The 25,156-nt window shown below is 34.5% G+C and overlaps 5 protein-coding genes and 1 long non-coding RNA gene across 6 annotated transcripts; 5 read left to right on the top strand and 1 right to left on the bottom strand.

Annotated features, from left to right (window-relative positions):
* On the top strand, positions 3,764-5,560 carry LOC104756799 (paired amphipathic helix protein Sin3-like 3). The gene is made up of 5 exons (XM_010479443.1): positions 3,764-3,957; positions 4,526-4,687; positions 4,823-4,988; positions 5,073-5,174; positions 5,270-5,560. The coding sequence occupies exons 2-5, from the start codon at positions 4,548-4,550 to the stop codon at positions 5,387-5,389; spliced, it is 528 nt and encodes a 175-aa protein (XP_010477745.1). The 5' UTR covers positions 3,764-3,957; positions 4,526-4,547; the 3' UTR covers positions 5,390-5,560.
* On the top strand, positions 6,628-7,753 carry LOC104759402 (paired amphipathic helix protein Sin3-like 4). The gene is made up of 4 exons (XM_010482335.1): positions 6,628-7,037; positions 7,177-7,363; positions 7,450-7,548; positions 7,637-7,753. The coding sequence occupies exons 1-4, from the start codon at positions 6,904-6,906 to the stop codon at positions 7,751-7,753; spliced, it is 537 nt and encodes a 178-aa protein (XP_010480637.1). The 5' UTR covers positions 6,628-6,903.
* Positions 8,532-15,810, top strand: LOC104756798 (paired amphipathic helix protein Sin3-like 3). The gene is made up of 22 exons (XM_010479442.1): positions 8,532-8,711; positions 9,331-9,490; positions 9,579-9,765; positions 9,863-9,961; positions 10,034-10,168; positions 10,263-10,569; positions 10,670-10,800; positions 10,887-10,962; positions 11,046-11,075; positions 11,257-11,471; positions 11,566-11,720; positions 11,889-12,016; positions 12,132-12,386; positions 12,470-13,111; positions 13,201-13,292; positions 13,534-14,139; positions 14,239-14,339; positions 14,427-14,565; positions 14,655-14,807; positions 14,903-15,069; positions 15,154-15,256; positions 15,340-15,810. Exons 2-22 carry the CDS (start codon positions 9,351-9,353, stop codon positions 15,487-15,489), a joined length of 4,011 nt encoding a protein of 1,336 aa, XP_010477744.1. The 5' UTR covers positions 8,532-8,711; positions 9,331-9,350; the 3' UTR covers positions 15,490-15,810.
* LOC104756797 (pyruvate dehydrogenase E1 component subunit alpha-2, mitochondrial) lies at positions 15,868-18,889 on the top strand. The gene is made up of 8 exons (XM_010479441.2): positions 15,868-16,652; positions 16,738-16,817; positions 17,201-17,278; positions 17,908-18,003; positions 18,097-18,168; positions 18,272-18,325; positions 18,412-18,477; positions 18,590-18,889. Exons 1-8 carry the CDS (start codon positions 15,962-15,964, stop codon positions 18,632-18,634), a joined length of 1,182 nt encoding a protein of 393 aa, XP_010477743.1. The 5' UTR covers positions 15,868-15,961; the 3' UTR covers positions 18,635-18,889.
* On the top strand, positions 20,937-22,585 carry LOC104756796 (probable galacturonosyltransferase-like 8). The gene has a single exon (XM_010479440.2). It carries the CDS (start codon positions 21,125-21,127, stop codon positions 22,331-22,333), a length of 1,209 nt encoding a protein of 402 aa, XP_010477742.1. The 5' UTR covers positions 20,937-21,124; the 3' UTR covers positions 22,334-22,585.
* On the bottom strand, positions 23,815-25,137 carry LOC104756795. The gene is made up of 3 exons (XR_762328.2): positions 24,851-25,137; positions 24,343-24,402; positions 23,815-24,233 (listed from the first exon to the last, which is right to left on the bottom strand). It is a non-coding gene; the product is annotated as an uncharacterized LOC104756795 (long non-coding RNA).

Genomic DNA, 25,156 nt, shown 5'->3' with positions numbered 1-25,156 from the left:
TTAATCCATGCAAAATGTGTGGTTGCATGAATAATAGTTTTTATTATATTTCTGAATATTTAGAAAAACAATATTTTGTTCTTCTTTCTATTAACAATAATAACATAATCAAATAATTTTAAGATTGTATTCTAGTAAAATTGTATCAAAAAAAATTATCAAAAAAAATAGTAACTATGTGTAAAAATATTATGTATAAATAGCATTCCTCATTTCAAAGTTTAAAGAAATATAAATAAAAGCCATATATATATATATACAATAAATATAGCTAACAAAAATAAAAATATGAAAATTTAACCAAAGACATTTTATCTTGAAAGATAAATAAAGAATGAAATTTATAATAATACTCGGTAGGAGTTACATTTGAGTTAAATGTAGAATTACTCATGACATTAAATGTGAGTTAATTAGAAATAATTTTTTTTTTCTATGAAAGAAATACCAAGTAGCCCAATGAAATTTTAAATTTACACATGATTTTTTTGTTGTTGATATAAACTCATACATAAAAATTCATATTCATATTATTTTGTAAGTGACAACTAAATTAGTTTTCTTATAACATCATATGAACTTCAATCTAAAGATTTTTAAAATCTCAAGAAAACTTCTATCTTTTTGGTTTCTTTTTTTAATTTTCACTCATCAATTTCTATTCTAGTACTGGATTTCAACCTCATGACCTTGTGGGATGAATATAGTAGAAGAATATTTAAAATGGATTACTTATAAGATGATAATCTAAAATATATAATGGAGATAAACCTTTTAAAACATCTAAAACAATGCAATATCTGACAAACTCCAAAAAATATAGAATTAAGGTTTTACAATGAGACTTGAATTGATTTAACACATACAACAACAACAATAAACACACAAAAAAAAAGATTGAGATATAGTTGAAGAGGATGAGAGAATGAAAGAATGAGAGATCAAAAATCTAAAGTAAAGAATTAAGATGTTTTCTTTAGTTTGATTCCCTTATTATGAGATGGTTATAACCAAAATATTATTATACATATTAGAAATTTAGAATACATATGTATTTTAAATCAAAATAATATAAGAGAACAAAGAAGAAAAGAAGAAGTACATAAAACAAAGAAACAATAAAATTCAAAACAATGTAAAATATATAGTAAACAAAAAATATAATCAAACTTTTAATTGGGGTTTCAACCTATGTAAGAACATTATAAAAACAAAGAAAATATTTAGGATTTGAGATATGGTGGAGGAAGATGTGAGAAATGTTATTTATAGGATAAAAAGTAATAGAAGTTACATTTCTAAAATAATTAAACTAAAAGAGTTACAGTTATAATTAATAGTGTGTTTAAATGAAAATGAATGGAGGAAAAAAAGTCAATTCACAATTTATGTAATTTCAGTTACAATTTAGTATTAAAGAATAAATTTAAAGTATGAATTAATGTATATGATTAAATGTGTTGTTTAATTGAAAATAAATATTAAATTTTTAAAAATTAAATTTAAATTGACCAATAAGGAGAAAGTGAAACCTTTTATGTATATGATTTATTTTTGAGGAGACTCAATGATAAAAAAAAATTGAAATTGACCATCAAACCGGGAATGAGCAGCAGATCCAGTTTTGGATCATATAACTTTATATACTAATGTACATGTGTGTGAATGGTGATGATCTGTTTTTATTCTATTACAAATACATAATGATTAAAAAAAATTAGGACCTTATTTGTAATAAAAAAAAATTGGTTGTCAACTATATATAAAAAAGATTGGTGAACAAGAAAGAAGATCAGTCAGAAATTTCAAACCCTATCCCTCGCAGTCGAATTCTCAAATCATGACTGGAGGAGGAGAAGATGTAGGCGTTTAGTTCGTGACGGATGTCTACGTTGCTTCAGCCGCTTAATATTTAACCAATTATGTTTTAGTAACATTTTCTTGTTGGAAGGATATTTAAGTCCTTCATATGTATATGGGTCTTATTTATATTTTGCTTCACACCAAAAAAAAAAATATTTTTAATTAGAAAAAATTACCATAAAACACCAGTTATACCACACACTCCACAATTCCCAAAATTAACAGTAACTGAAATTATTTAAAATAATAATATAAAAAAAGCTTTTTAGATTTGAGTTAACTATTTTAAATTTAGGATATAGTTTTTCAAAGTATGTGTTAGTGTTTAGAGTTTGTGGTTTAGTTCTGAAGGTTAAAAATGTAATTTTAGAAAACTAAACCTTAATTGGTACTTTTAGAACATGGAGCTATTTTGAAAATTTGGAGATGATGTGCTAATTTTAGAAACAAAAGTTATTTTTGTGATTTGTGAGATTGCCCTTTTATTTTTATAACTGAATGTTTTCGAATGATCAAGCGATTTGGTCTTTGTATCGGAATAGAAATCAAGGTTTAATCTATTTGAGAGGTACTCTGATTTAGTAATAGGAGGTTTTGTTAACGACAAAGTAGATTGGGTGTTTTGTTCACAATGGTGAGAAAATAAGTTTGGCAAGTTGTTTTTATTTTGAGCTTATTTTGTTTGGTATTTTGTGGTTTGTATTTCGATTTCAATTAGTTTACACGTAAGTTAAAGCAATATTTTCCTTGTTTGAGTTTGGGCTTCTTTCGTTTGGGTTTTAGTTTCCTTTTCGGGTTTGTAGTTTCTGGAAATATTTAGTGTTTCTGTTTTTCGCTTTTTTAGGCCTAGAATCTCCGAGAATGTTTAGCGTTTCCAACTTACGTTTTTTTTTGGGCCTATAGTTTTCGAGAATGTTTAGAGGAGGTTATTGGTTCTATGATTTTAATGGATTTGGAAATCCAGACAAAAATCATGTGTTTCTAACTTTCGCTTTTTTTTGGGCCTATAGTTTTCGAGAATGTTTAGAGGAGGTTATTGGTTCTATGATTTTAATGGATTTGGAAATCCAGACAAAAATCATGTGTTTCTAACTTTCGCTTTTTTTTGGGCCTATAGTTTTCGAGAATGTTTAGAGGAGGTTATTGGTTCTATGATTTTAATGGATTTGGAAATCCAGACAAAAATCATGTGTTTCTAACTTTCGCTTTTTTTTGGGCCTATAGTTTTCGAGAATGTTTAGAGGAGGTTATTGGTTCTATGATTTTAATGGATTTGGAAATCCAGACAAAAATCATGTGTTTCTAACTTTCGCTTTTTTTTGGGCCTATAGTTTTCGAGAATGTTTAGAGGAGGTTATTGGTTCTATGATTTTAATGGATTTGGAAATCCAGACAAAAATCATGTGTTTCTAACTTTCGCTTTTTTTTGGGCCTATAGTTTTCGAGAATGTTTAGAGGAGGTTATTGGTTCTATGATTTTAATGGATTTGGAAATCCAGACAAAAATCATGTGTTTCTAACTTTCGCTTTTTTTTGGGCCTATAGTTTTCGAAAATATTTAGTATTTCTAACTTTCACTTTTTTTTGGACCTATAGTTTCCGAGAATGTTTAGTGTTTCCAACTTTTGCTTTTTTTTTGGGCCTATAGTTTCCGAAAATGTTTAGCATTTCCAACTTTCACTTTTTATTGGTCTATAGTTTCTAAAAATGTTTAGCGTTTCCACTTTCGCTTTTTTGGGCCCATAATCTTCAAAAAGTTTAGCGTTTCCAACTTTCGATTTTTTTTGGGCCTATAGTTTCGGAGAATGTTTAGCGTTTCCGCCAACATATATATATGCACCCTTAATCCTTCACTGTTTCCGCCGACATATATATATGCACCCTCTATCCTTCACTATTTAATGAGAAAAAAAAACATATGACAAAAAAAAAACCCTAGAACATAGTTCTGTCTCCTTGGTGATCGTGTGTTGTAAGAGAGAGATATAAAAGCTTGTTCTCGAAGCCTTGTCCCCTTTGATCCTTTGGAACAACTCGGCGAATTTAGTAGATCTTTTTAGGACTACCCAATTTCTTCTTCGTCTCCGAGATTCGGTAACCATGCGAAATGATCCCCTCCTTCTGTTTTCATTTCTTTGGGGATTTTTCTATTAAGGCTTAGTAAATTGCTTGAATTTTTCTAGTTTCTTAGATGTTTTCGAATTTGGGTTCTTCGAATTGCATCTGTGACGAAAACCCTCGAATTAGAGATGACGAAGCTCTTTATTAGTGAATTGAGTTCTTAAATATTTCTTGAGAATTGAGATTTTTTTCAAGAATTGTAAGTGTTTGATTGGTTTCCTCTGTACTGAATTGGCTGCTTCACATTTGTAGGCTCTGTTCTGTGTGATTCTTAAGGGATTGAATTGGGTTTTTGTTGATTTTGGTTTTGAGACAAACTATCTAGATTTTGAGATTTAGCTTCAATGGTTCTTGTTCAGTGTTTAAGGGAATAATAAATTGTGGAATGAGAGATTTGTATTTCTGTACCCTGTTCTGTTTCTTCAAGAATTGTAGAGTTTACAATGTGGTAATACGTTTGAGATAGTAGTAAGAGGGATTCAATGATGTGTTCTGTTTTACTGACCAAAAAATTCTCTTTCTTTCTGTGGATACCAAAAAGGTTTAAAAGCCAGAAGCATACCATGGTTGGAAGAAGAGTGTCACAGGCTCTAACTGTTTATGATGCAGAGTCATACCTCGCTGATGTGAAGCAAGCATTTCATGATGAACCTTCAAAGTATCAAGAGTTTATCAATATCTTGAATGGTATTAGGGACCTTAGGTATGATGAATTCTTTAACTTCCATGTTTATGTTTGGTTTGGTCTTTTTTTTTTTTGCAACTGTGAATCAAGAGATAACAAAACACTCTGTGTAAATCGATTCTGATGTAACTTAAGTCTCTGTTTTTTTTGTAGGGTCGATAAAGATAGCATCGTTGAAAGGGTTGAGGAACTCTTGGAAGATCATCAGGATCTGCTTCATGGTTTCCATGTCTTCCTTCCTGATGAGGCTAAGAGAAACAAGCATCCTCATACCAAAAAGAAACATGCTGATGTAGAGGAGTTTATGAACAACCTTAAGGTACACAAAATGCTCTACTCCTAGGGAAATACCAATAAAAATTTCTTCACTTTTGCTAACTATTGCAAATTCATCGATCTGCAGACAAGGTTTAAGAGCCTTGATAAAGATGTAGTGGCGACGTTTTGCGTGGTAATGATTAGGTTTAAAGAGGGACGTATGTCTGTAAAGGAGTTGGAGGAGGAGGTATGTTTGTTCTTGGTGTGCTATGTATGTTGTACTTCTCTTCTCTGTTGTTGTTATCTTGGTTTTGATTTTTTTGGTTATTACGTATTTTGCAGGTCATTGATACTCTGTATTATCATGAAGATTTGATCGAGGAGTTTCTCAGAGTTTTCAAAAAGAAGAAGGATTTTGTAATATCAGCAGCACAACAGCTACATGACGAGATTTGTAAATAAACGACAATGGAGTGTATAGTTTCTTTTCTTTCTACAGAGATTTTAGTGTTTTTAGTTCGATGCTCATTGCACTTGTGTTTTTGTTATTAGAATTGTTGATTTTCACCGAGAAGATATGAGATTTGAATTTTGATCGTGTGGATTATATTCAATGATTAGTATTATCACAAATCTCGAAAAGCTTATTTTGTTTATGCTGAACTTAATCGAATAGAGCCTTCTTCATTTACCAATTTGTGACTAAATTATTTATGCTTGAAAATAGATAATACTACCTTTTTTTTTTTTTGTTCGTCTTAGATAATAGATAATACAATACCGGTAATTTAATCAAGAAAATTTTGATGTTGACAAATATATGAAAAGATCAAACCTTAAAAGTATACTTTTTAGTTTGTTAGTTTGTTATATTTAAACCTTGATTAATTAAAATCCGCCCGAGAAAAAAATAAATAAAAAATAATCTTACGTTAATTTGTGGAATCGCATAATTTAGAAAACAAAACCCTATTTAAAAGGATATACTAGAACATCGAGAGATATTATCTAGAAGATCGTCTCTCCTGCTTCGTGATCGTGATTGTGTGAGAAGCCTTCTTCATTCGTCTTCGAAACTTGGTAAAACTATACACATGTGATCTTCTTTTTTGTGTGGTTTTCGTTACGTCCTGTTATAGATTGATGAGAGATGAACACATTAGTATTTATGAAATATTATATTGACTCTCATGATTATAATCTTTAGGTTACATATAATTATATAGTACAAGAGTTTCCTAAACTATAATGATTGCAATGTCTAGAATAATAAAGATAGAATATATTGTTATTAATCTTGTGATCTTCTAGATCTCTCTATACGTCCACTACAAGTTTTTATGAAATTCTCTGATTCAATAATGCTTTTGTAGTTGCTTGTTTTGTATTCGTGGGATGATTTCGAGCTTTGAGTTCGTTGAATAAATATTATATATATATATCTGATGAATCATCAAATCCAAGTGGTGAAGTTTAAATCAACTTGAACCCCTCAAATTTTATATTGATTTGGTTTAATTTCTTCCCAATAGAAAAATATCTAAATCCCATAGCTATTCTTTTCTTTTTCTTTTTTGGTTTGAGGATGAGATTATTACATATCTACTAATCCATTGTTTGATTGGTTTGCTCTGTTTGAATTGATTGCTTCACACGTGTAGTTTCGGTTCCATGTGGGTCCTTGAGAATTAGTTTTTGAGAATTCGCTTTTTATGACTTATGAGAAGTATAAGCTTATTATTTCTTAGTCCCATCAGTTTGAATGCCAAAAATTTCCTCGAGTAAAATTGTTTCTGCTGTTAGGACTTTGGTGGGTTTGTTTAAGGACCCAATCCTTAAAGAAACGTTAAACCCTCTTTTGAGATGTTAAAAGACGACTTTGAATGATTCAGTTTGATGCTTATTATAATGTTCCACCTTTCTTTTGGTTACCCCTCTCTCTCTTTGGACAATGAAGCTCGGTTCAACTTCAAGCCATGGTTGGAGGTGAAAGCAAGCCATCTTCATGTAGCGCGCTTGCATACCTTAAAACCGTGAAGTATACATTTCGGTATCAATGTGAAAAATATGACGAATTTCTCGAGATCCTGACGGATTATAGTTGCCGGAGGTATATATAGTTCTACTTTATAATATGTTTTGGTTTGGGCCTTGGTCCGGATAAATTAATACTCCAATGGTTTCTAAGAACTGATATAATATCAGTGATATTGCCTAATTGTGTGTGTTTTTTTTTTTTTCCATTGTAGAGTGGATTTTTTAGGTGTCATAAGAAGGTTAAAAGAACTCTTCAAAGGACACCAAGAGTTACTAGTGGGTTTCAATACCTTCATGCCAAAGGGTTTAAAGATGACACTCGAACCTGAGGATGGACAACATCCACCAAAGCCATCCGTTAATTTTATGGACGCAATTAAATTTGTTAGCAAGGTTAAGGTAAGATATCTGATGTGCTAAACTCTCTTACTGATTTTGATCCCTTTCCTACGCTCCTTGGATTAATATTTTCATTTCATTTGCAGAGGAGGTTTCAAGAAGATGATCGTCCATACAGATCACTTATAGACATTGTAAAAAGCTACAGAAAGGAGGAAAAGTCCTCGACCGAGGTCTACTATGAGGTAGCTATAGGCTCATTGATTGATATACTAATTTAAGTATGTTTCTTATTGCTAATTTTTTTACTTAGTTTTTATATTTTTATCTCAGGTTTCTATCTTATTTCGGGATCATAAGGATTTGCTTGCGGAGTTTACTCATTTTATGCCTGATGCTAAATCAGATAGTGACTCGTCTGATTCTGTTACAAGCCCAAATTCGTGGTGATAGAGAGATTACACATATAAGTAGTTTTTTTATAAGTTAGAGATAATATACTAGATGGTTTTTTTTTTTTTAATATAGTGATTTATATGCAGCTTTCTTTTCCTTATAAATAATTTTAGTCAGTATCAAAATTCTAATTTACCATCATTTAGTTATTTCCATGCTTACATATGAATTGACTATGGGGTTGTTTTACGCCTATCAACCCAGCAGCAAAAACAAAGTTTTTGGGTCTACGGAAAGATCATTATGCATTTAGAAAAATATTCAATTTTAATTTTGAAAGGTGAACAATATGATCGATTTTACGATTTCTGCTTTCTACACAAGTTAGAGTTTAACCAATCTTCTATTAGTAATGCTAGCCAAACATATCATGTAATTTAAATCCGATGTAAATAAAAAAATTTGGTTACATTTTTTTTTTGTCCATCCCTAAACATTTATAGTTTTAATAATTTTATATAAAGTATAAATTACTTAGGAAAAAAATCTATTTAATACTTTTAACCATTTTTAAGTTACAAAAATCATTTAATAATTTATTTTTGCACATAACATAACTAAGGAGGTTAAAAAATTTCCAAGAAGGAGAAGATAAGTTATAACTCTCCAAAAATCATATAACCAAAAAAAAAAAAAATAACAATGATGTATTATAATAAACAGGAAAATACAAACTTTAATAAACATTAAAAAGAAAAGGATTTTTATTTTATTTTATTTTTAACAAACAATAAAAATACAAGCGAACGAGAAAGAAAATGTATTTTTAATTGAACTTATGAAGAAGAAGAAGACCTTTTAAGAAAAATCTCAAATCTTTCTTTCCTTCAATAAAAACATAAAAACTCGTTTGCTCAGTGAGTCCTGTGTCTGAAAATTGTTGAATAGCTTTTGTCTTCTCAGCTGTTTCGTGGGATTAGTAATAAAGGAGGAGGAAGCTTCTTCTTCTTCGGTAAACGATGATCTTCATCTTTCGCTTTTTTTTTATCCTTTCTATTTTCATTTTTTTTTTTTTGGGGGGCATTACAATTTTAATAATCGTCAAGTGAATGTGAAATAATCTCTGAGGGTTAAGTTAAGATCGATTTCTTCTGGTCCGTTTTCGTATTTTTCTTCGAAAAATTGTTTTCTTTTATGTAGTTGCTAGATCTGCAGCTACTGCCTTGTTTCAGATGAATTCAAGTTCGATTCGTTATACGTGATTTGATTTCGCGTGTTATTTAGGATGTGATTTGTGGATGAAGAGAGAGAGAGAGAGAGACCAAATTCAAGTGAATCTCCCAAATTTAAAGACTGTTCTTTGTTCTGTCCCATGGAGAAGTGTTTTAGCTTTTTTTTTTTTGTCTCTTAATCTCATCAGTTTGATGCTAAATGTTTCATCTGATTTAGTTTTATGTTAAGACTTTGAAAGACCAAATAATAATGAGCTTATGTGAGCACATGGGTTTTAGGGTTTGTTCAAGGATTCAATCCTATTTTTTTTTTTTTTTTTTTTGGAGAAACGTTGTTAAAGTCTTTTTTTTTTAGATGTTGACTGACTTTAATTTGATCTGTGTTTGATGGTAATGAAGCTTTGTTTCAACTTTAAACCATGGTTGGAGGAGGAAGTGCACAGAAGCTTACTACTAATGATGCGCTTGCATACCTTAAAGCTGTCAAGGATAAATTTCAGGATCAACGTGACAAATATGACGAGTTTCTCGAAGTCATGAAGAACTTTAAATCTCAAAGGTATACGTTTCTTTCTTTTCTCTTTCTGTTATGTTTAGTTCATGGTATCTGAGAACTGTTTGCTAATTTGTGTTTTTTTCTTTTGTAGAGTTGATACAGCTGGTGTCATAACAAGGGTTAAAGAACTTTTTAAAGGGCACCAAGAATTGATTTTGGGTTTCAATACCTTTTTACCAAAGGGTTTTGAGATCACACTTCAACCCGAGGATGGACAACCTCCACTGAAGAAACGCGTTGAGTTTGAGGAAGCAATTAGTTTCGTGAACAAGATTAAGGTAGTAGATATGTTTATGTAGAGTGATAAACTGTCCATGGAACGTTACTGCTTTTTTCCTTTTTCTTACCCTCTTAGAAATCTTAAATCATTTGCAGGCAAGGTTTCAGGGCGATGATCGTGTATACAAATCATTTTTAGACATTTTAAACTTGTACAGAAAGGATAGCAAGTCTATCACTGAGGTCTACCAGGAGGTACGCTCATTGATACTGTTATGTGTATCTTTTTGTTGCTATTTGTTACTTAGTTTTACATGTCTATCTCAGGTTGCGGTCCTATTTCGAGATCATACAGATTTACTAGTGGAGTTTACTCATTTTCTACCTGATACTTCAGCAACAGCCACTATTCAATCTGTTAAAACTTCAGTTCGTGACAGAGGGATTTCTCTTCCTGATAAGGTTCTTCTCCAGACATCTATTTTCCGAGAAATACAATGTTTCAATATGTCTAAATCTTTTATTGAACATTCATTTGTTTGTGGCTTTGTTGTAGAAGGACCGGATCATTACTCCACATCCTGACCATGACTATAGTACTGAACATGTTGACCTGGACCGAGAGAGACCTATGAAGAAAGAAAATAAAGAATACGTGAGAGGTTATAACAAAGAAAATGAGCATAGAGATGCCAGAGATTTCCAAACTGATAGCAAAAAAGTGCAGTTTCTCAACAACAAGCAAAAAGTGTATATTAGAGGTGATGATTCTGCTGAAATTTCAAATCATGTCAGGGAAGGAAAGAAAATTTCTGGAGCGGTTCCTAGTTCATCTACTTATGATGAAAAAGGTGCCATGAAAAGTGAGTTCTCGTTTTATGACAACTTATTTGAAAGATGATAATTAATGAATTTCTTGTTAGCTATTACATGTTTACTTAAAATTTTCTTATGTGATGTCAGGTTATGGTCAAGACATAGCTATTGTCGATAGAGTAAAGGAAAAGCTTAATGCCTCAGAGTACCAGGAGTTCTTACGTTGTCTTAATCTCTTCTCAAAAGAAATAATCAGCCGACCAGAATTGCAATCTTTGGTATATGCATATATCAATTCCTTAGATTTTCAGTGTGAGTGTGATATTTGTTTGCAATAATTCATGAACATTTGTGCTTGTATCAGGTAGGAAATTTAATTGGAGTATATCCTGACCTCATGGATTCCTTTATAGAGTTTTTGGTGCATTGTGAAAAGAATGGTAACTACGAAATTTTCTCGTCCTACACATTCTTTGATTTCAGATAAGAGGACAGATACTTAATCTTTTTAATCTTCTTGCAGAAGGACTGCTTTCTGGTATTCTAACTAAGAGTAAGTCTACTTACCTTATGCAAGGTTACATGAATCTGATGCTGAGTGACCAAGCCATATATATTTTAAGTATTTACTAGTAGTGAACTACACAACTCCACTATTATGTCTGATCTTCTTTCCAGATATATCTATTTCTAGTGCTGAAAAGAAAACAAATCTATTCATAACTATATTGCAGAATCCTTGTGGAGTGAAGGCAAATATCCTCAACCGCCACTGGACAATGATAGAGACCAAGAACATAAGAGAGATGAAGGGTTTAGGGACAAAGATCATGAGAAGGAGAGGCTTGAAAAAGCAGCAGCAAGTCAGAAATGGGCAAAGCCGATCAGTGAACTAGATCTCTCGAATTGTGAACAATGCACTCCTAGTTATCGATTACTTCCAAAAAGTGTATGTGGCTGCTGCTTGTCATGTGTGGATCTGCTTTTCTTCGGATCATCTTTTGTTTCATTAGTCTAATGTATATATATTTCGGTCTCTGCAGTACCCAATTTCCATTGCAAGCCAGAAGACGGAGCTTGGTAAACAGGTTCTTAATGATCACTGGGTCTCCGTCACATCAGGAAGTGAAGATTATTCATTTAGCCACATGCGCAAGAACCAGTATGAAGAGAGCCTCTTCAAATGTGAGGATGACAGGTTGGTTCATTTACTTCTAATGGTGGACAGTAACGGATAGGGAACCCTGTATTTCATACTTTTCATAAACTATGATTACTGTCCTGTTATTATGAGCCAATTTGTTGGTCAAATTTTGAGTCATTATTTTTGGTATTTGTGTGAATATATTTCTCTCTTTTGTTTTAGGTTCGAACTTGACATGCTATTAGAATCGGTGAATTCAACTACGAAGCATGTGGAAGAAGTATTGGCAAAGATTAACAGTAACGAACTGAAAACCAACAGCCCAATCCGTGTCGAGGATCATCTCACAGGTAATATAAGCTGGTGTAAAACAGAAAGCAGCATCGTTTGCTTTGTTAAAACACTAGTAGCTGAGCTGTGTTTTTTATTTATTTATGATGGACTGCTTTGTTACTGTCTTTGTAGCTCTAAACATAAGATGTATAGAACGGTTATATGGTGATCACGGGTTAGATGTGATGGATGTGTTAAGGAAGAACGTGTCTCTAGCTTTACCTGTTATCCTAACACGTTTGAAACAGAAGCAAGAAGAATGGGTAAGGTGTCGCTCTGATTTTGATAAAGTCTGGGCTGACATATATGCGAAGAACTATTACAAGTCGCTTGATCATCGAAGTTTCTACTTCAAACAGCAGGATTCAAAGAATCTGAGCATGAAAGGTTTGTCCATAACCTATTACTCTGCGCACATTATTCTATCATATCAGGCTGTGAAGTGACATTGTGTACTATATTTTCTGCAGCATTGTTGGCAGAGATAAAAGAGACTACTGAAAAGAAGCGAGAAGATGATTCACTTCTTGCACTTGCAGCCGGAAATAGACTATCCATTTCCCCAAATATGGAGTTTGATTATCCAGATTCTGATCTTCATGAAGATCTTTACCAGCTGATCAAGTATTCATGTGCAGAAATGTGCTCTACCGAACAGTTAGAAAAGGTAATGAAGATTTGGACAAATTTCGTGGAACAAATATTTGGTGTTCCTTCTCGCCCTCAAGGTGCTGAAGACCGAGAAGACGTTGTCAAGTCCACAAACCAGAATGTAAAAAGTGGTTGTGCAAGTGCTGGAGAGAGTGAGGGAAGTCCTCAGAAGTGCAATAGTATTGCTGACTCTAAACGCTCGAAGGCATCTCGAAAAATTAATGAACGTAATCAGTTGGGGCAAAGCAGTAATCCAGATAGGGACAGCACAGCTGGTAGGACCTCAGATGGCTTATGTGAGACTGCTCAGTATGATAAAATGGAGAAGAATGTAGCTACACCTGATGAAAGGCCTGAAAGCAAAGCCGTTTCTATTGAATGTGTACAAGATTCAACTGCTCTCTGTGTAGATGGATTATTAGACCAAAGTAATGGAGGAAACAATATAGTACACATGGCTGGTAACACCTTGAAATCTTGCTTACAAGTTCTCTTGAAAATTTTCATTTTCTTTGTCCAATTGATGAATAGTTTCCTCTTACTCTGTCAGGGCATTGCAATAACAATCTGAAGCCTAGTGGTATGACCCGTGGAATAGAGTTGGAGTTGAAGATGAATGATGGAAATGGGCCAAAAGTAGAGGTATAGTTGTATTAAAGCATTTTTGGCTTCATCATCTTATAGATCTTGATGTGAAACTGTTTAAGTAGATGATTCTGTTTATAATTTTGTGAATGGTTTTTTGTTGTTCTGGAACAATGTCCTCCATTGTTTACGTTTTTGTGCTTAGGTACTTGATATGAAACAGGTGTTAAATTTTAATATAACACTATTCGTCCTGTCTTTACCAAGAGGTAGTACTGATATACTATATGTCTCACAGGTCGGTAACAAGAAAGTATTGACAAATGGGATCTCAGTAGAAATAACAAGTAATCAAGAGTTAGCGGGGAAATCCAAAGTTGAAAGAGAAGAAGGTGAACTATCTCCTAATGGAGACTTTGAGGAAGATAATTTTGCAGTTTATGCAAAAAGTGGTTTGGAGGCCACTAGCAAAGCGAATGATAACGCTGGTAATAGCTTAAGCCGAGAGAGAATTAGAGAAGATGAACCAAGTTGTCTGGAGACAGGGGCTGAGAATGATGCTGAAGGTGACGAAAACGCTGCAAGATCATCAGAGGACAGCAGAAATGCATATGAGAACGGTGATGTTTCTGGAACGGAGTCTGGTGGTGGTGAAGATCCGGAGGATGATATGGATCCCAATAACAAGGGAGAAAGTGAAGGCGAGGCTGAAGGTATGGCTGATGCACAAGATGCTGAAGAAGAAGGATCTGCCTTACCCTTTTCAGCACGATTCCTTCTGCATGTAAAGCCCTTAGCAAAGTATGTTCCTTCAACGTTAGCTTTGCACGACAAAGAGTCTCTGAAGAACTCCCAAGTCTTCTATGGGAATGATTCGTTTTACGTGCTTTTCAGGCTTCACAGGGTAAGAACCAAGAAACAATCACACAGTTTGAAAAGAAACATTTTCACCTATAGTACTAATAGTTTTCACTAGCTAACGTTAGGCAATTACTCATAACAGATGTTGTATGAGAGAATACTATCAGCAAAAGTGAACTCATCATCCCCGGACGGAAAGTGGAAGACCTCAAATACCAAAAATCCTACCGATTCCTATGCCAGGTGAAATTTGCTTTCGTGGCAGAGATTGTTTTTGGTATTTGACATTCATTGGTGTTCCGGCTTATAAATTTGTTTTATGCGGAACAGATTCATGACTGCTCTCTACAATTTACTTGATGGTACATCTGAAAATGCAAAGTTTGAAGATGACTGCCGAGCCATAATAGGGACTCAGTCTTACGTTCTCTTTACACTGGACAAACTGATCCATAAATTCATCAAGCATGTGAGTTTTGTGTCTTTGGTAATTTCTCCATGTATTCGCCTCTCTATCTTTACTTGCTTTTTACTAACCTAAGTGTGGTCATTCTTCAGCTCCAAGGAGTAGCAGCTGATGAGATGGACAACAAACTTCTTCAGCTTTATGCATATGAGAAATCTAGAAAGCCTGAAACGATTTTTGATGCTGTTTATTACGACAACGCCCGTGTCCTCCTCCCCGATGAGAACATTTACCGTATTGAATGTGTAAGCTTTTGCTCCATCTTACATAAACTACTTATACTCTCTGCCAATGCACTGCTAATCAAGCATTTGGACTCCAAAACTTCATGTATATGCAGAAATTAGCAACCCCAGCCAAACTCTCTATTCAGCTTATGTGCAACGGTCTTGATAAGCCCGATGTGACATCTGTATCCATTGACCCGACCTTTGCAGCTTATCTCCACAATGACTTCCTCTCCATACAATGGAATGCAAGAGAAAATCACAGAATCTATTTAAATAGGTAACAAATGACTATCCCTTGATGTCTTAAACCTAGTGGGTCACACACTCATCAGATGCAATCCCGTTTTTTTGTCTTCTGCAGGAACAAGCGCAAAATTGGTGGTGAAGATGAACAGCTATACAGCACAGATGGAGTTAAGATTAAAAATGGGTTGGAGTGTAAGATAGCTTGCAGTTCTTCAAAGGTACCACTTTTATCTTCCTTCCCTTTGTTTTCTAGTTTTCATGATAGACCACCACTTGAGCTCGAATCCGAAATCTCCTGCAGGTCTCATATGTATTGGAAACAGAAGATTTATTGGTTCGAGTTAAAAAGAGAAGAAAAACTTTGAACCAGAATCAGGATTCCATTTCCAATTGTTGTTTGATTAGGCAAAAGAGGTTACAAAGATACCAAAGACTTGTGACCAGCCTGTAACAATCTGGAAGGAACTCAACAATGTTCATTCTCCAACCTAACAAAGACAAAACAAATCCAGGAAAGGAAAAAAAAAAAGTGGCAATTCTCCATTTGTTGATTTCACCAGATAGAGCCAAAATTACAACAGAGAATTTGGCTCTTTGTTGTCTGATAGACAAAAAAGTAACAAACACCAAAAAAAAATGGATGAAAAAATCTTTGCTAGTTGCTACATGTGTAAAGCTTGTCTCTTTCACTCACTGTTGTTGTAAAGTTTTGTTGTATGATGATGTTGTTGTAAACTTGTAACATTTAATAAAAGTCTCAATTTTTATTTTATGTTTTGTATGTTTTATTTGAGAAATGAGTCAAAATGACCATAAAAGGTTTGACCTTTCTATAGACGACCCTTCGCACTCTTATAACATTCCCTAAAACTTCAACAAAGATTCGATTTTTCCTAAAGCAAATCAGAGAGAAAGCTCCTGCGATGGCGCTATCACGACTCTCTTCACGATCCAACACTTTCCTGAAGCCGGCGATCACCGCCTTACACTCTCCCATTCGCCGCCATGTTTCCACAGACACATCACCGATCACAATCGAAACCGCCGTCCCTTTCACTTCCCATCTATGTGAGTCGCCGTCACGCTCCGTCGAGTCTTCATCGGAAGAGATCCTAGCTTTCTTCCGCGACATGGCTCGGATGAGGAGGATGGAGATCGCAGCAGATTGTCTCTACAAAGCCAAGCTGATCCGTGGGTTCTGCCATTTGTACGATGGTCAAGAGGCTTTAGCCGTGGGGATGGAAGCGGCGATTACCAAAAAAGATGCGATTATCACATCGTATAGAGATCATTGTACTTTCATAGGTCGTGGTGGGAAGCTTGTTGATGCTTTCTCAGAGCTTATGGGGAGAAAGACTGGTTGTTCTAATGGTAAAGGAGGATCTATGCATTTCTATAAGAAAGATGCTTCCTTTTACGGTGGGCATGGGATTGTTGGTGCTCAGATTCCGTTGGGATGTGGTTTGGCTTTTGCTCAGAAGTATAATAAGGATGAGGCTGTGACTTTTGTTCTGTATGGTGATGGTGCTGCGAATCAAGGACAGTTGTTTGAGGCTTTGAATATTGCTGCTTTGTGGGATTTGCCTGCGATTCTTGTTTGCGAGAATAACCATTGTGAGTTTTGTTTTTGGTTAGTTGTGTTTGTTTGATGGAATTTTTTTGAGTGATTTTGTGTTGATTTTGATGGTTTGATGTTTAGATGGAATGGGAACGGCTACGTGGAGGTCAGCTAAGTCTCCGGCTTATTTCAAGCGTGGAGATTATGTTCCTGGCTTGAAGGTGAGAGTGAATTGTCTATTGTCATGATCTTGAGCTTTACATTGTTTTTGCTTTGATTATAGTTGATTGTCTCCTTCATTCCTTGGTATAGAGCTATAACGCCCTTTTAGTTTATATAGGTTCCTTCTTGTGGTTTGCAGATCAGTGGTCGAATATGGAACAGTTAGGTAGTGAGGATACGGGTTAAGACACAAATTGAATGAGAATGGTCAAAGGTTCTTTATGAGAAATACTAATGGCAGTCTTTAAAGTTTCTATCATTGTTGTTTGATGGATGTTGTTTCAGTTTTTTATTTACTTTAACCAGGAGAATTGTATCCTTTGTTTTAATGATTGGGGAGAGTGTTTCCGTAACTAGTGATCTCCTCTGCTTTGTGTTATAGGTGGATGGTATGGATGCACTAGCTGTGAAACAGGCGTGTAAGTTTGCTAAGGAGCATGCGCTCAAGAATGGACCCATTGTGAGTTTACACATTACTTTTATCTGTCAACAAGTATTACAGCTTTTTGTAGTCTTCTTTTCTTTGTTTGCATTATTAGCTGGTTCTATTGTTTCTTTGAAATCGAACCTAATCAGTAAGACTCTTTGAGCATTTTATGTATATTAAGAATTTATAGAATCATTTACTGATGCCATGTGCGATGCTACTTTGAGTGGGGAGAATGATTTGCTAATAACCTCAACTGCGTGTTCTTAGCTTGGATTTCGGATTGAATGATGTTTATTTGAGTAAATTGTTTGGAGAAATCAAGACTTTATAAGTCCCTTTTTTTGAGAAACGTATTTGCTGATTTCGTGAGAGCGTGATTGGGCGTGATTGACAATCTCCTAGTATTTCTAATCTAAAGTACTAGATGTCAATAATATCCTTTCGGAGTTTTTGGTGTATACCTATGTTATGAAGTGGATACATTGTTGACTTTAGCTTCCAACCAATTTGCCTTTATTGCAATTTTTGTCACCAGCACATATGGGACAAGCATTTTGGATCTTGTGAATTTAACCACATAGCGTTGACATGTATTGGATTATTATAAACCATTCTCTACCTAGTGATATGACCAACATACCATTGTCATTATTTCGCAGATCCTTGAGATGGACACCTACAGATACCACGGTCACTCTATGTCTGACCCAGGAAGCACCTACCGTACTCGTGATGAAATCTCCGGTGTGAGAGAGGTTAGTTCTTTGTTCATTTGTAAGACTACTGCTCCTACCATCTTCAGTTTGAAACTTTTTAATCTGTAAATACTTCATTGGTCTTACCTTTAGGTGCGTGATCCAATTGAAAGGGTGCGAAAGTTGCTCTTATCTCATGACATAGCTACAGAAAAAGAGCTAAAGGTACATTGTTCTCTAATCTCTACACAGATGCTTGAAAATTGATACATACAAATACAATCATCATTTGCTTATGGAAATGACAATATTATATTTGACTTTAAAGGATATGGAGAAAGAGATAAGGAAAGAAGTAGATGATGCCGTAGCTCAAGCCAAGGTAGTGGACCTCACTTGTTTCTCTAGCTCTGTCTTTGTTATCTATAACAAGGCTTTTACTAATTCCTTCCTGTTTAATTGTTTCAGGAGAGCCCGGTACCAGACTCATCTGAGCTATTCACAAACATGTATGTGAAAGACTGCGGAGTTGAGGTACTAAATCTCCCACTCTTTAATCCTTTATTATGTAAACCTGGTGATATTATTGTTCTGGTACTAAGATGAGTCAAGAGATTTACGTATCTTTCTCCATTGCAATTTGCAGTCGTTTGGAGCAGACCGAAAAGCTCTGAAAGTAACACTTCCATAAATCTAGCTCGGCATGAGAAGATGATTGTTCAATAAATTTCAAAGGCAAGGAGGGCAACACAAATCTTTTTTTTAACTTGCTACCAAAATATTCCTGGTTTTGTTTTCTTTTTAATTTTTCAATTGCAAGTGCAAAAGCCATTGCTTCAGTTTGCCAACTCTTGTTTCCCACACACACTCCAACATTTGTTATTGACACCAAGCAAGAAGCTTCGAACATCATTCACTCTCTGTGAGAAAACAGATAAAGAAATAAGATAAGAAGAGAGCAGTTAAGTAAAAGATCATCACATGTGGACATGTGAGTACAAACAAAATCAGCAAAGAACCCGTGTTAAATTCGTTATCGGACACAAATGACACAATTAAAAACTTATTATACACTACTACTGATAAATAAAGAAGAGGCAAGAAAGAACAACTTGAGCGTCGGTACCAATAAAACCACATGAATAGTTAAGTCCCCACCACCTAATCTTTGCTTCTACTCTACAAGAGTCCCTTTCTCATCCCCCACAATTACACACCAAATCCTATTGAATAGGTAAACTCTTATGACGCCACTCACACCACTCTTTTAATCAATCATTTACATATTTTCATAATATAATAAAGTTTAGATTTCCTTTTTTTCCTTTGTTAACCAAACATTTGGTTCTCTCTCCATACATAGGCCAATTAGAAACCAAACCTTGCTAATTTTTAAGCTGACAATAATTACTTTGACAAGTTTGTAGTGTTTCAGTGTCTAACCATTCAAGAATATCTTACATTATTATTATTCTTTTATATTTCTCCAAATCAAATATGATCAACGGAGATCTTAATCGTGTTCTCTTCTCATCTCCAAGAAAAAGTCCATAGTATACACATTACACATCACATAGAAAGTTAAAATGTATATTATATATAAAATGGTTATTATTATTCTATAAAAAAAAATATGTTTTAGTTTATATGATATGTTACGTCGGTCTGAGCATGAGATGCACTACCCAACGGGAATATTCCAATTAATATTGGCTCGGTAGTCGCTACCAACAGCCCAATATTATACTCTACTAACAAGAGAACAACAAAGTTCAGTTTAATATATCCATCCTTATGAAAATCTGCCGACAACTAAATATATATTTAGATATCACTAATGAAACAAATTATGAATGAATAATGATAGTCACGAGTCTTACTTCGCCGGTGAAACGCATGAAACCACCATATTCATATAGTTTTACAAACTAAACTACGGTTAAATTTGATACTGAATTGTAATGTTTGCAATGTTTTGTAATAAATCATTGTTAAACGAATGTGACATGTGAGTGAATCTATAGTTTCCTTGTTTGGTTGTACAAAATCCAGTGCTTTTACTCTAAACGTTTTGTCATATAAAAGGAATTATTTCATTTTTTTCGTCCCCATACCATAAACATTCTTTAGGAAAATATTTTTCTAAAGAACTTTACTTTATACCTTGCTTGCCTGTACCAAAATAAAAAATCTGATATTTTTAGAATTATATAAAGCAAAAAGGATTTTATGTTATTCTTTCCAAAAAACATTCCTGTGAAATATTTTTCTTGGGGTATAGTGCTTAATGTTTATGCTTGCCAGTACGAAAATCTCTAATATCTTTTTTTTCTTACAAAAATAAAAATAAAAAGAAAAATATATTCTTTTATTCACTGTCAAACATTAAATAGCAAACATTTTCTGATATTTCCCAAATACCATAATATTACATGAAAAAACATTATAGAAGCAAAATATATAGGTGTGCAGTGCACGTGACAAGTTGAGTTATTCACAAACTTAAATCTCAACCGTCCAATCAAACCAAAAAAAAAAAAAAAAACGAATCATCCAGCTGTATCCCTCGACCTTCTTCCACAGCTGGCACCGTCTTAATGGGTTAAGACAAGTTCCAAAACCAACCTTTCATTACTTTAATTCAACCCTACACCTTCACCACAGACGAACTTAAACTCACCTAAATCTTTGTAATTAGTATAGTAATAACACCTTTTTGTTAATTACAACATTTTTTTGTTAATTAACAGGTAATGACAGTAGGTTTTAGGGATTTGCTCCTTTACAAAAAAGTTTCCCTTAACGACTAAGCCTTAAATTAGTTAATAAGCCGTCTCACTCGCTTTTAAGTTTTAATACGCGCGTGTTTCGTAATCTCCCTATTATGGAAAACAAAATCATCTCAAGAATCCAAAGTTTTATGGCAAAATTTACAAAAAAAAAAAAAAACACATCTCTTTTATAAACCAATCTTTCTTCTTCTTCCTCTTTCCTTATCTCTCCATCTCTGTGGAGAGAGAGAGAGAGAGACAAACACTTCAAAAAAAAAAAAAAGGAACATTCTTTGCAAAAAATCTTTACTTATTATTCATCTTTTGCACAATGCTATATATCATTAGCCCTATATGATATAAAAGCTTCAATCTTTTCTTTGAATTCAAAAACGCGTTTCTTTAGTATAATGCCGACGCGTTTTTCTTTAAACGCGTTCTTGATCTTGACGGTGTTCTGTTTGATTGTTCTGTTACCGTTCGCCGTTGGCATACGGTTGATTCCGGAGAGGTTAACGACCGCCGGTGGTGGTGGTCACAACGGAGGTACTAATGATGGGTTTAATAAACTTGGTCCGTTCATGGAAGCTCCAGAGTACAGAAACGGCAAGGAGTGTGCGTCGTCTTCTGTGAACAGAGACAACTTCGTGTCGTCTTCTTCTTCTTCTTCTAATGATCCTTCCCTTGTTCACGTAGCTATGACTTTAGACTCCGAATACCTCCGTGGATCGATCGCAGCCGTTCATTCCGTTCTCCGCCACGCGTCTTGTCCCGAGAACGTCTTCTTCCACTTCATCGCGGCTGAGTTTGACTCGGCGAGTCCTCGTGTTCTGAGTCAACTCGTGAGGTCGACGTTCCCGTCTCTCAACTTTAAAGTCTACATTTTTAGGGAAGACACGGTGATCAATCTCATCTCCTCTTCGATTAGAATAGCTTTGGAGAATCCGTTGAACTACGCTCGGAACTATCTCGGAGATATTCTTGATCGGAGCGTGGAACGAGTCATCTATCTTGACTCGGATGTTATAACCGTCGATGATATCACCAAGCTTTGGAACACGGTTTTGACCGGGTCACGGGTCATCGGAGCTCCGGAGTACTGTCACGCCAACTTCACTCAGTATTTCACTTCCGGGTTCTGGTCAGACCCGGCTTTACCGGGTCTAATCTCGGGTGAAAAGCCTTGCTATTTCAACACGGGAGTGATGGTGATGGATCTTGTTAGGTGGAGACAAGGGAACTACAGAGAGAAGCTAGAGCAGTGGATGCAGTTGCAGAAGAAGAAGAGAATCTACGATCTTGGATCTTTACCACCGTTTCTTTTGGTCTTTGCGGGTAATGTGGAAGCTATTGACCATAGATGGAACCAGCACGGTTTAGGAGGGGACAACATACGAGGAAGCTGTCGGTCTTTGCATCCTGGTCCTGTGAGTTTGTTGCATTGGAGTGGGAAAGGGAAACCATGGGTGAGACTTGATGAGAAGAGGGCTTGTCCGTTGGATCATCTTTGGGAGCCATATGATTTGTATAAGCATAAGATTGAGAGAGCTAAGGATCAGTCTCTGCTGCTTGGGTTTGCTTCTTTATCGGAGTTGACTGATGATTCAAGCTTCTTGTGAGGGTTAAAAAACAAAAAAGTTACATTCTTTTTTTTTCATATCTTTTGTCGTCGTATTACAGGTTTTACAAAAAAAAAATACCATTGTTCAGGTGAGTGATTCTTTGATTTTCTGGTGTACAAAAACGATTTAGTGAGGGAGGGGGGAGAGAGAGATATAGAACCCTTTTTTTTGTTGAGAATTCTTTTGTCATGTTGGTACTCTTTTGTTTTTAATCTTTTCGTCTTAATAAAAACCTCATCTTGAAGTGCATATTAGTTTGTTACCGGTTAAGTTAAGAAAAACACAAAAATCGTATAGTATACAAACCATTTTGAATCAATCCGTGAAAATATTCATTCAGACCATTCAAGTAGTAGCAAACATGTCTAAAATGGCTAAGAAGGTTATGAACAATGGCAAGGTAAGGTTAGTGCCGTTGCGGTGACATTAATGAGTATGACTATTTGGGAATCAAAGTTTTGGTTTCTGAGAAGCAATTATAGTCGTCCATTCATTAAATATCTGTACCAAGTGTTCGTTCTTCTCCTCTCGCAGTGATAATAAAACTGGTCAACGAGACAAGGATCATAATAAATGTTTTCGTTTCAATACCATGAGTTACATACATGACAAACACCATCGTTTCTCGAAACTACTAATGGGCTTTAAAGCCCAAATGTATATTTTTTCTGTGGCTAATCAAATTGGATCAGATTCATTCAGTGGTGGTGGTGGTGCATACTGCATAGACTTTTCGTTTGTAGGTTGTTGGATTCACCGCTGAGAAAGTGAGAAGAGTCTAATGGGGTCCTTGACATCCACAGGTGTCCCCTTGAAGAAGAGGCATAAGGGCATATTTATAGGGGGATCATGTGGGGTGATCTTAGATGAGAAATAATGTAAAAATATTGTAAGATCAGGGCTTAAGATCTTTTGTTAAGAAGGAAGTTATAGGGAGAACAGGTATAAGATCTTAAGATTTAATAATATAATATTCTTATAGAATTTTTAAAATATTGAATAAATACAAAGATTAATGTTTAATATATAATTTAAGTATGCTTAAAACTATTTAATATAATGTTTATTAATTTTCTTATTAAACATATTACAATTATTAAAATTTATAAAATAACATTTTAATTGAAAATTATTACAACTTTTATTATAAAAAAAAACATTATTACTTAATTAATTAAAGAAGACAAACATTTTATTTAATTAATACAAATGACCAAATTTATTCCAAATATTCTCAATCAAATCCTCCTTTAGTTTGCGATGTGCTTATTGGAATTCTTGTTCGTCATAAAGTGTGTATGAATCTTTTTCATCTTCGACAATCATATTATGCAGTAGATAACACCAGTTTAAACATCTACTAATGAAAAGTTTGAGGGATTGAAAACAGCAGAAGAGAGGTTAAAGAGTATTATTTACCGAAATATTATGTAGTTTAGTCACATGAAGGTTTGAAGATCAATATATGAGGTTTCAGATTTTTGACCGATTACAATTATTAGAAAATCTGTCCGTTTTATATATTGGACTTGGATTTCTTGTTTGTATTTTAAGTTAATGAAGGATTCTAATATAACTGAAAGTTAAACAACGAAACAACAAACATCAAACAGAACACAACAACAACAACAACAGGACAGCATATATACATTGATCTAAAAGCTTTTCAGATTCAGCAGGCACTCGCACTAGACCAGAAACAAACGGTGACTCTTGTCTTACCAATCTTCAAGATCTAGTAACCTCCCTGAATAAACGCATTAAGGCGTTGAAGCTCCTCTCGATGCTCACTCACCACAGCTCGGACCACATCTCCAATGGACACCATTCCGATCATCTTCGGATCTTTGTTCAGACCTCCTTTGAACTCTTTGAAAGTGCTTTGGTAAAGTTTTGTCTGCAGTTTGTAAATCAAGGAGAGAATATATATCAGCATTTGTATCTCATCTTCTAAACCAACACTCACAAAAACATGGAGGATCAGATCTTAGTCCTCAGCTACATACCTTTCTTTCTCAAGTTTTGACTTCAGCTCCTCAATCTTTGAATTAACCTCATTGGACATGCTGCCAGAAAAATATACAAGGATTGAAGCAAGAATCAGCTAACAAACTAACAACACTTAAAAGAGCATTAGAACATGATAAATTTGGTCTGCGATAGAAGATCCAGACTAATCCATGTACAACGAGCTTGATATCTTATCAATCAAATACACATAATCAATTGCACAACAGATCGATTAACCAATATAAAAATGCTTGAGCATATGATCGAACACCTTTAGCTTCATCTGCCTACATCTAGTTGATAAAATTAGGTTTGCAATACAAGATCCAGACTAATTAATTCATGTAACAAATTGAAGAAACGCTCCATAGAATCAAACGATCGCCATAAATTTCTCGATGATCTCATAGCAAAAAATTGAAATCTAAGGTGACGGTGATATTCAACTAAACATTCCATAACCTAATCGGAGAGGAACATGTAACCAAGAGATTATATTATCACCTGGAGATGCTTTCTTCCTTCTTCTTACGGCCATCCTCGTCCGCCTTCTCTCTGATTTTCTGCAACGCCGACATGAGTCCTTTGAGATCGCTGCGTATGATCAACACAGAAAACACAATCGCGAGTCATAATCGCGAGTCATAATTTAGTCAACCGGAATCGGAGACGAAGAAAGGTCTCGGAGTTTCGCCGTTTCGCCTCTTCGGAGAGAACAAGAAAAAAAATTTAGGAAAACCCGAGTGAAGAGAAAGAAAATGATACGAAGACAAAATAATTTCCAACCAATCTCGTTCAGACACGTGCCCG

Source organism: Camelina sativa, chromosome 17, assembly GCF_000633955.1.
Source record: "Camelina sativa cultivar DH55 chromosome 17, Cs, whole genome shotgun sequence".
Classification (NCBI taxonomy): domain Eukaryota; kingdom Viridiplantae; phylum Streptophyta; class Magnoliopsida; order Brassicales; family Brassicaceae; genus Camelina; species Camelina sativa.
This window is presented reverse-complemented; position numbering and strand designations above follow the sequence as displayed.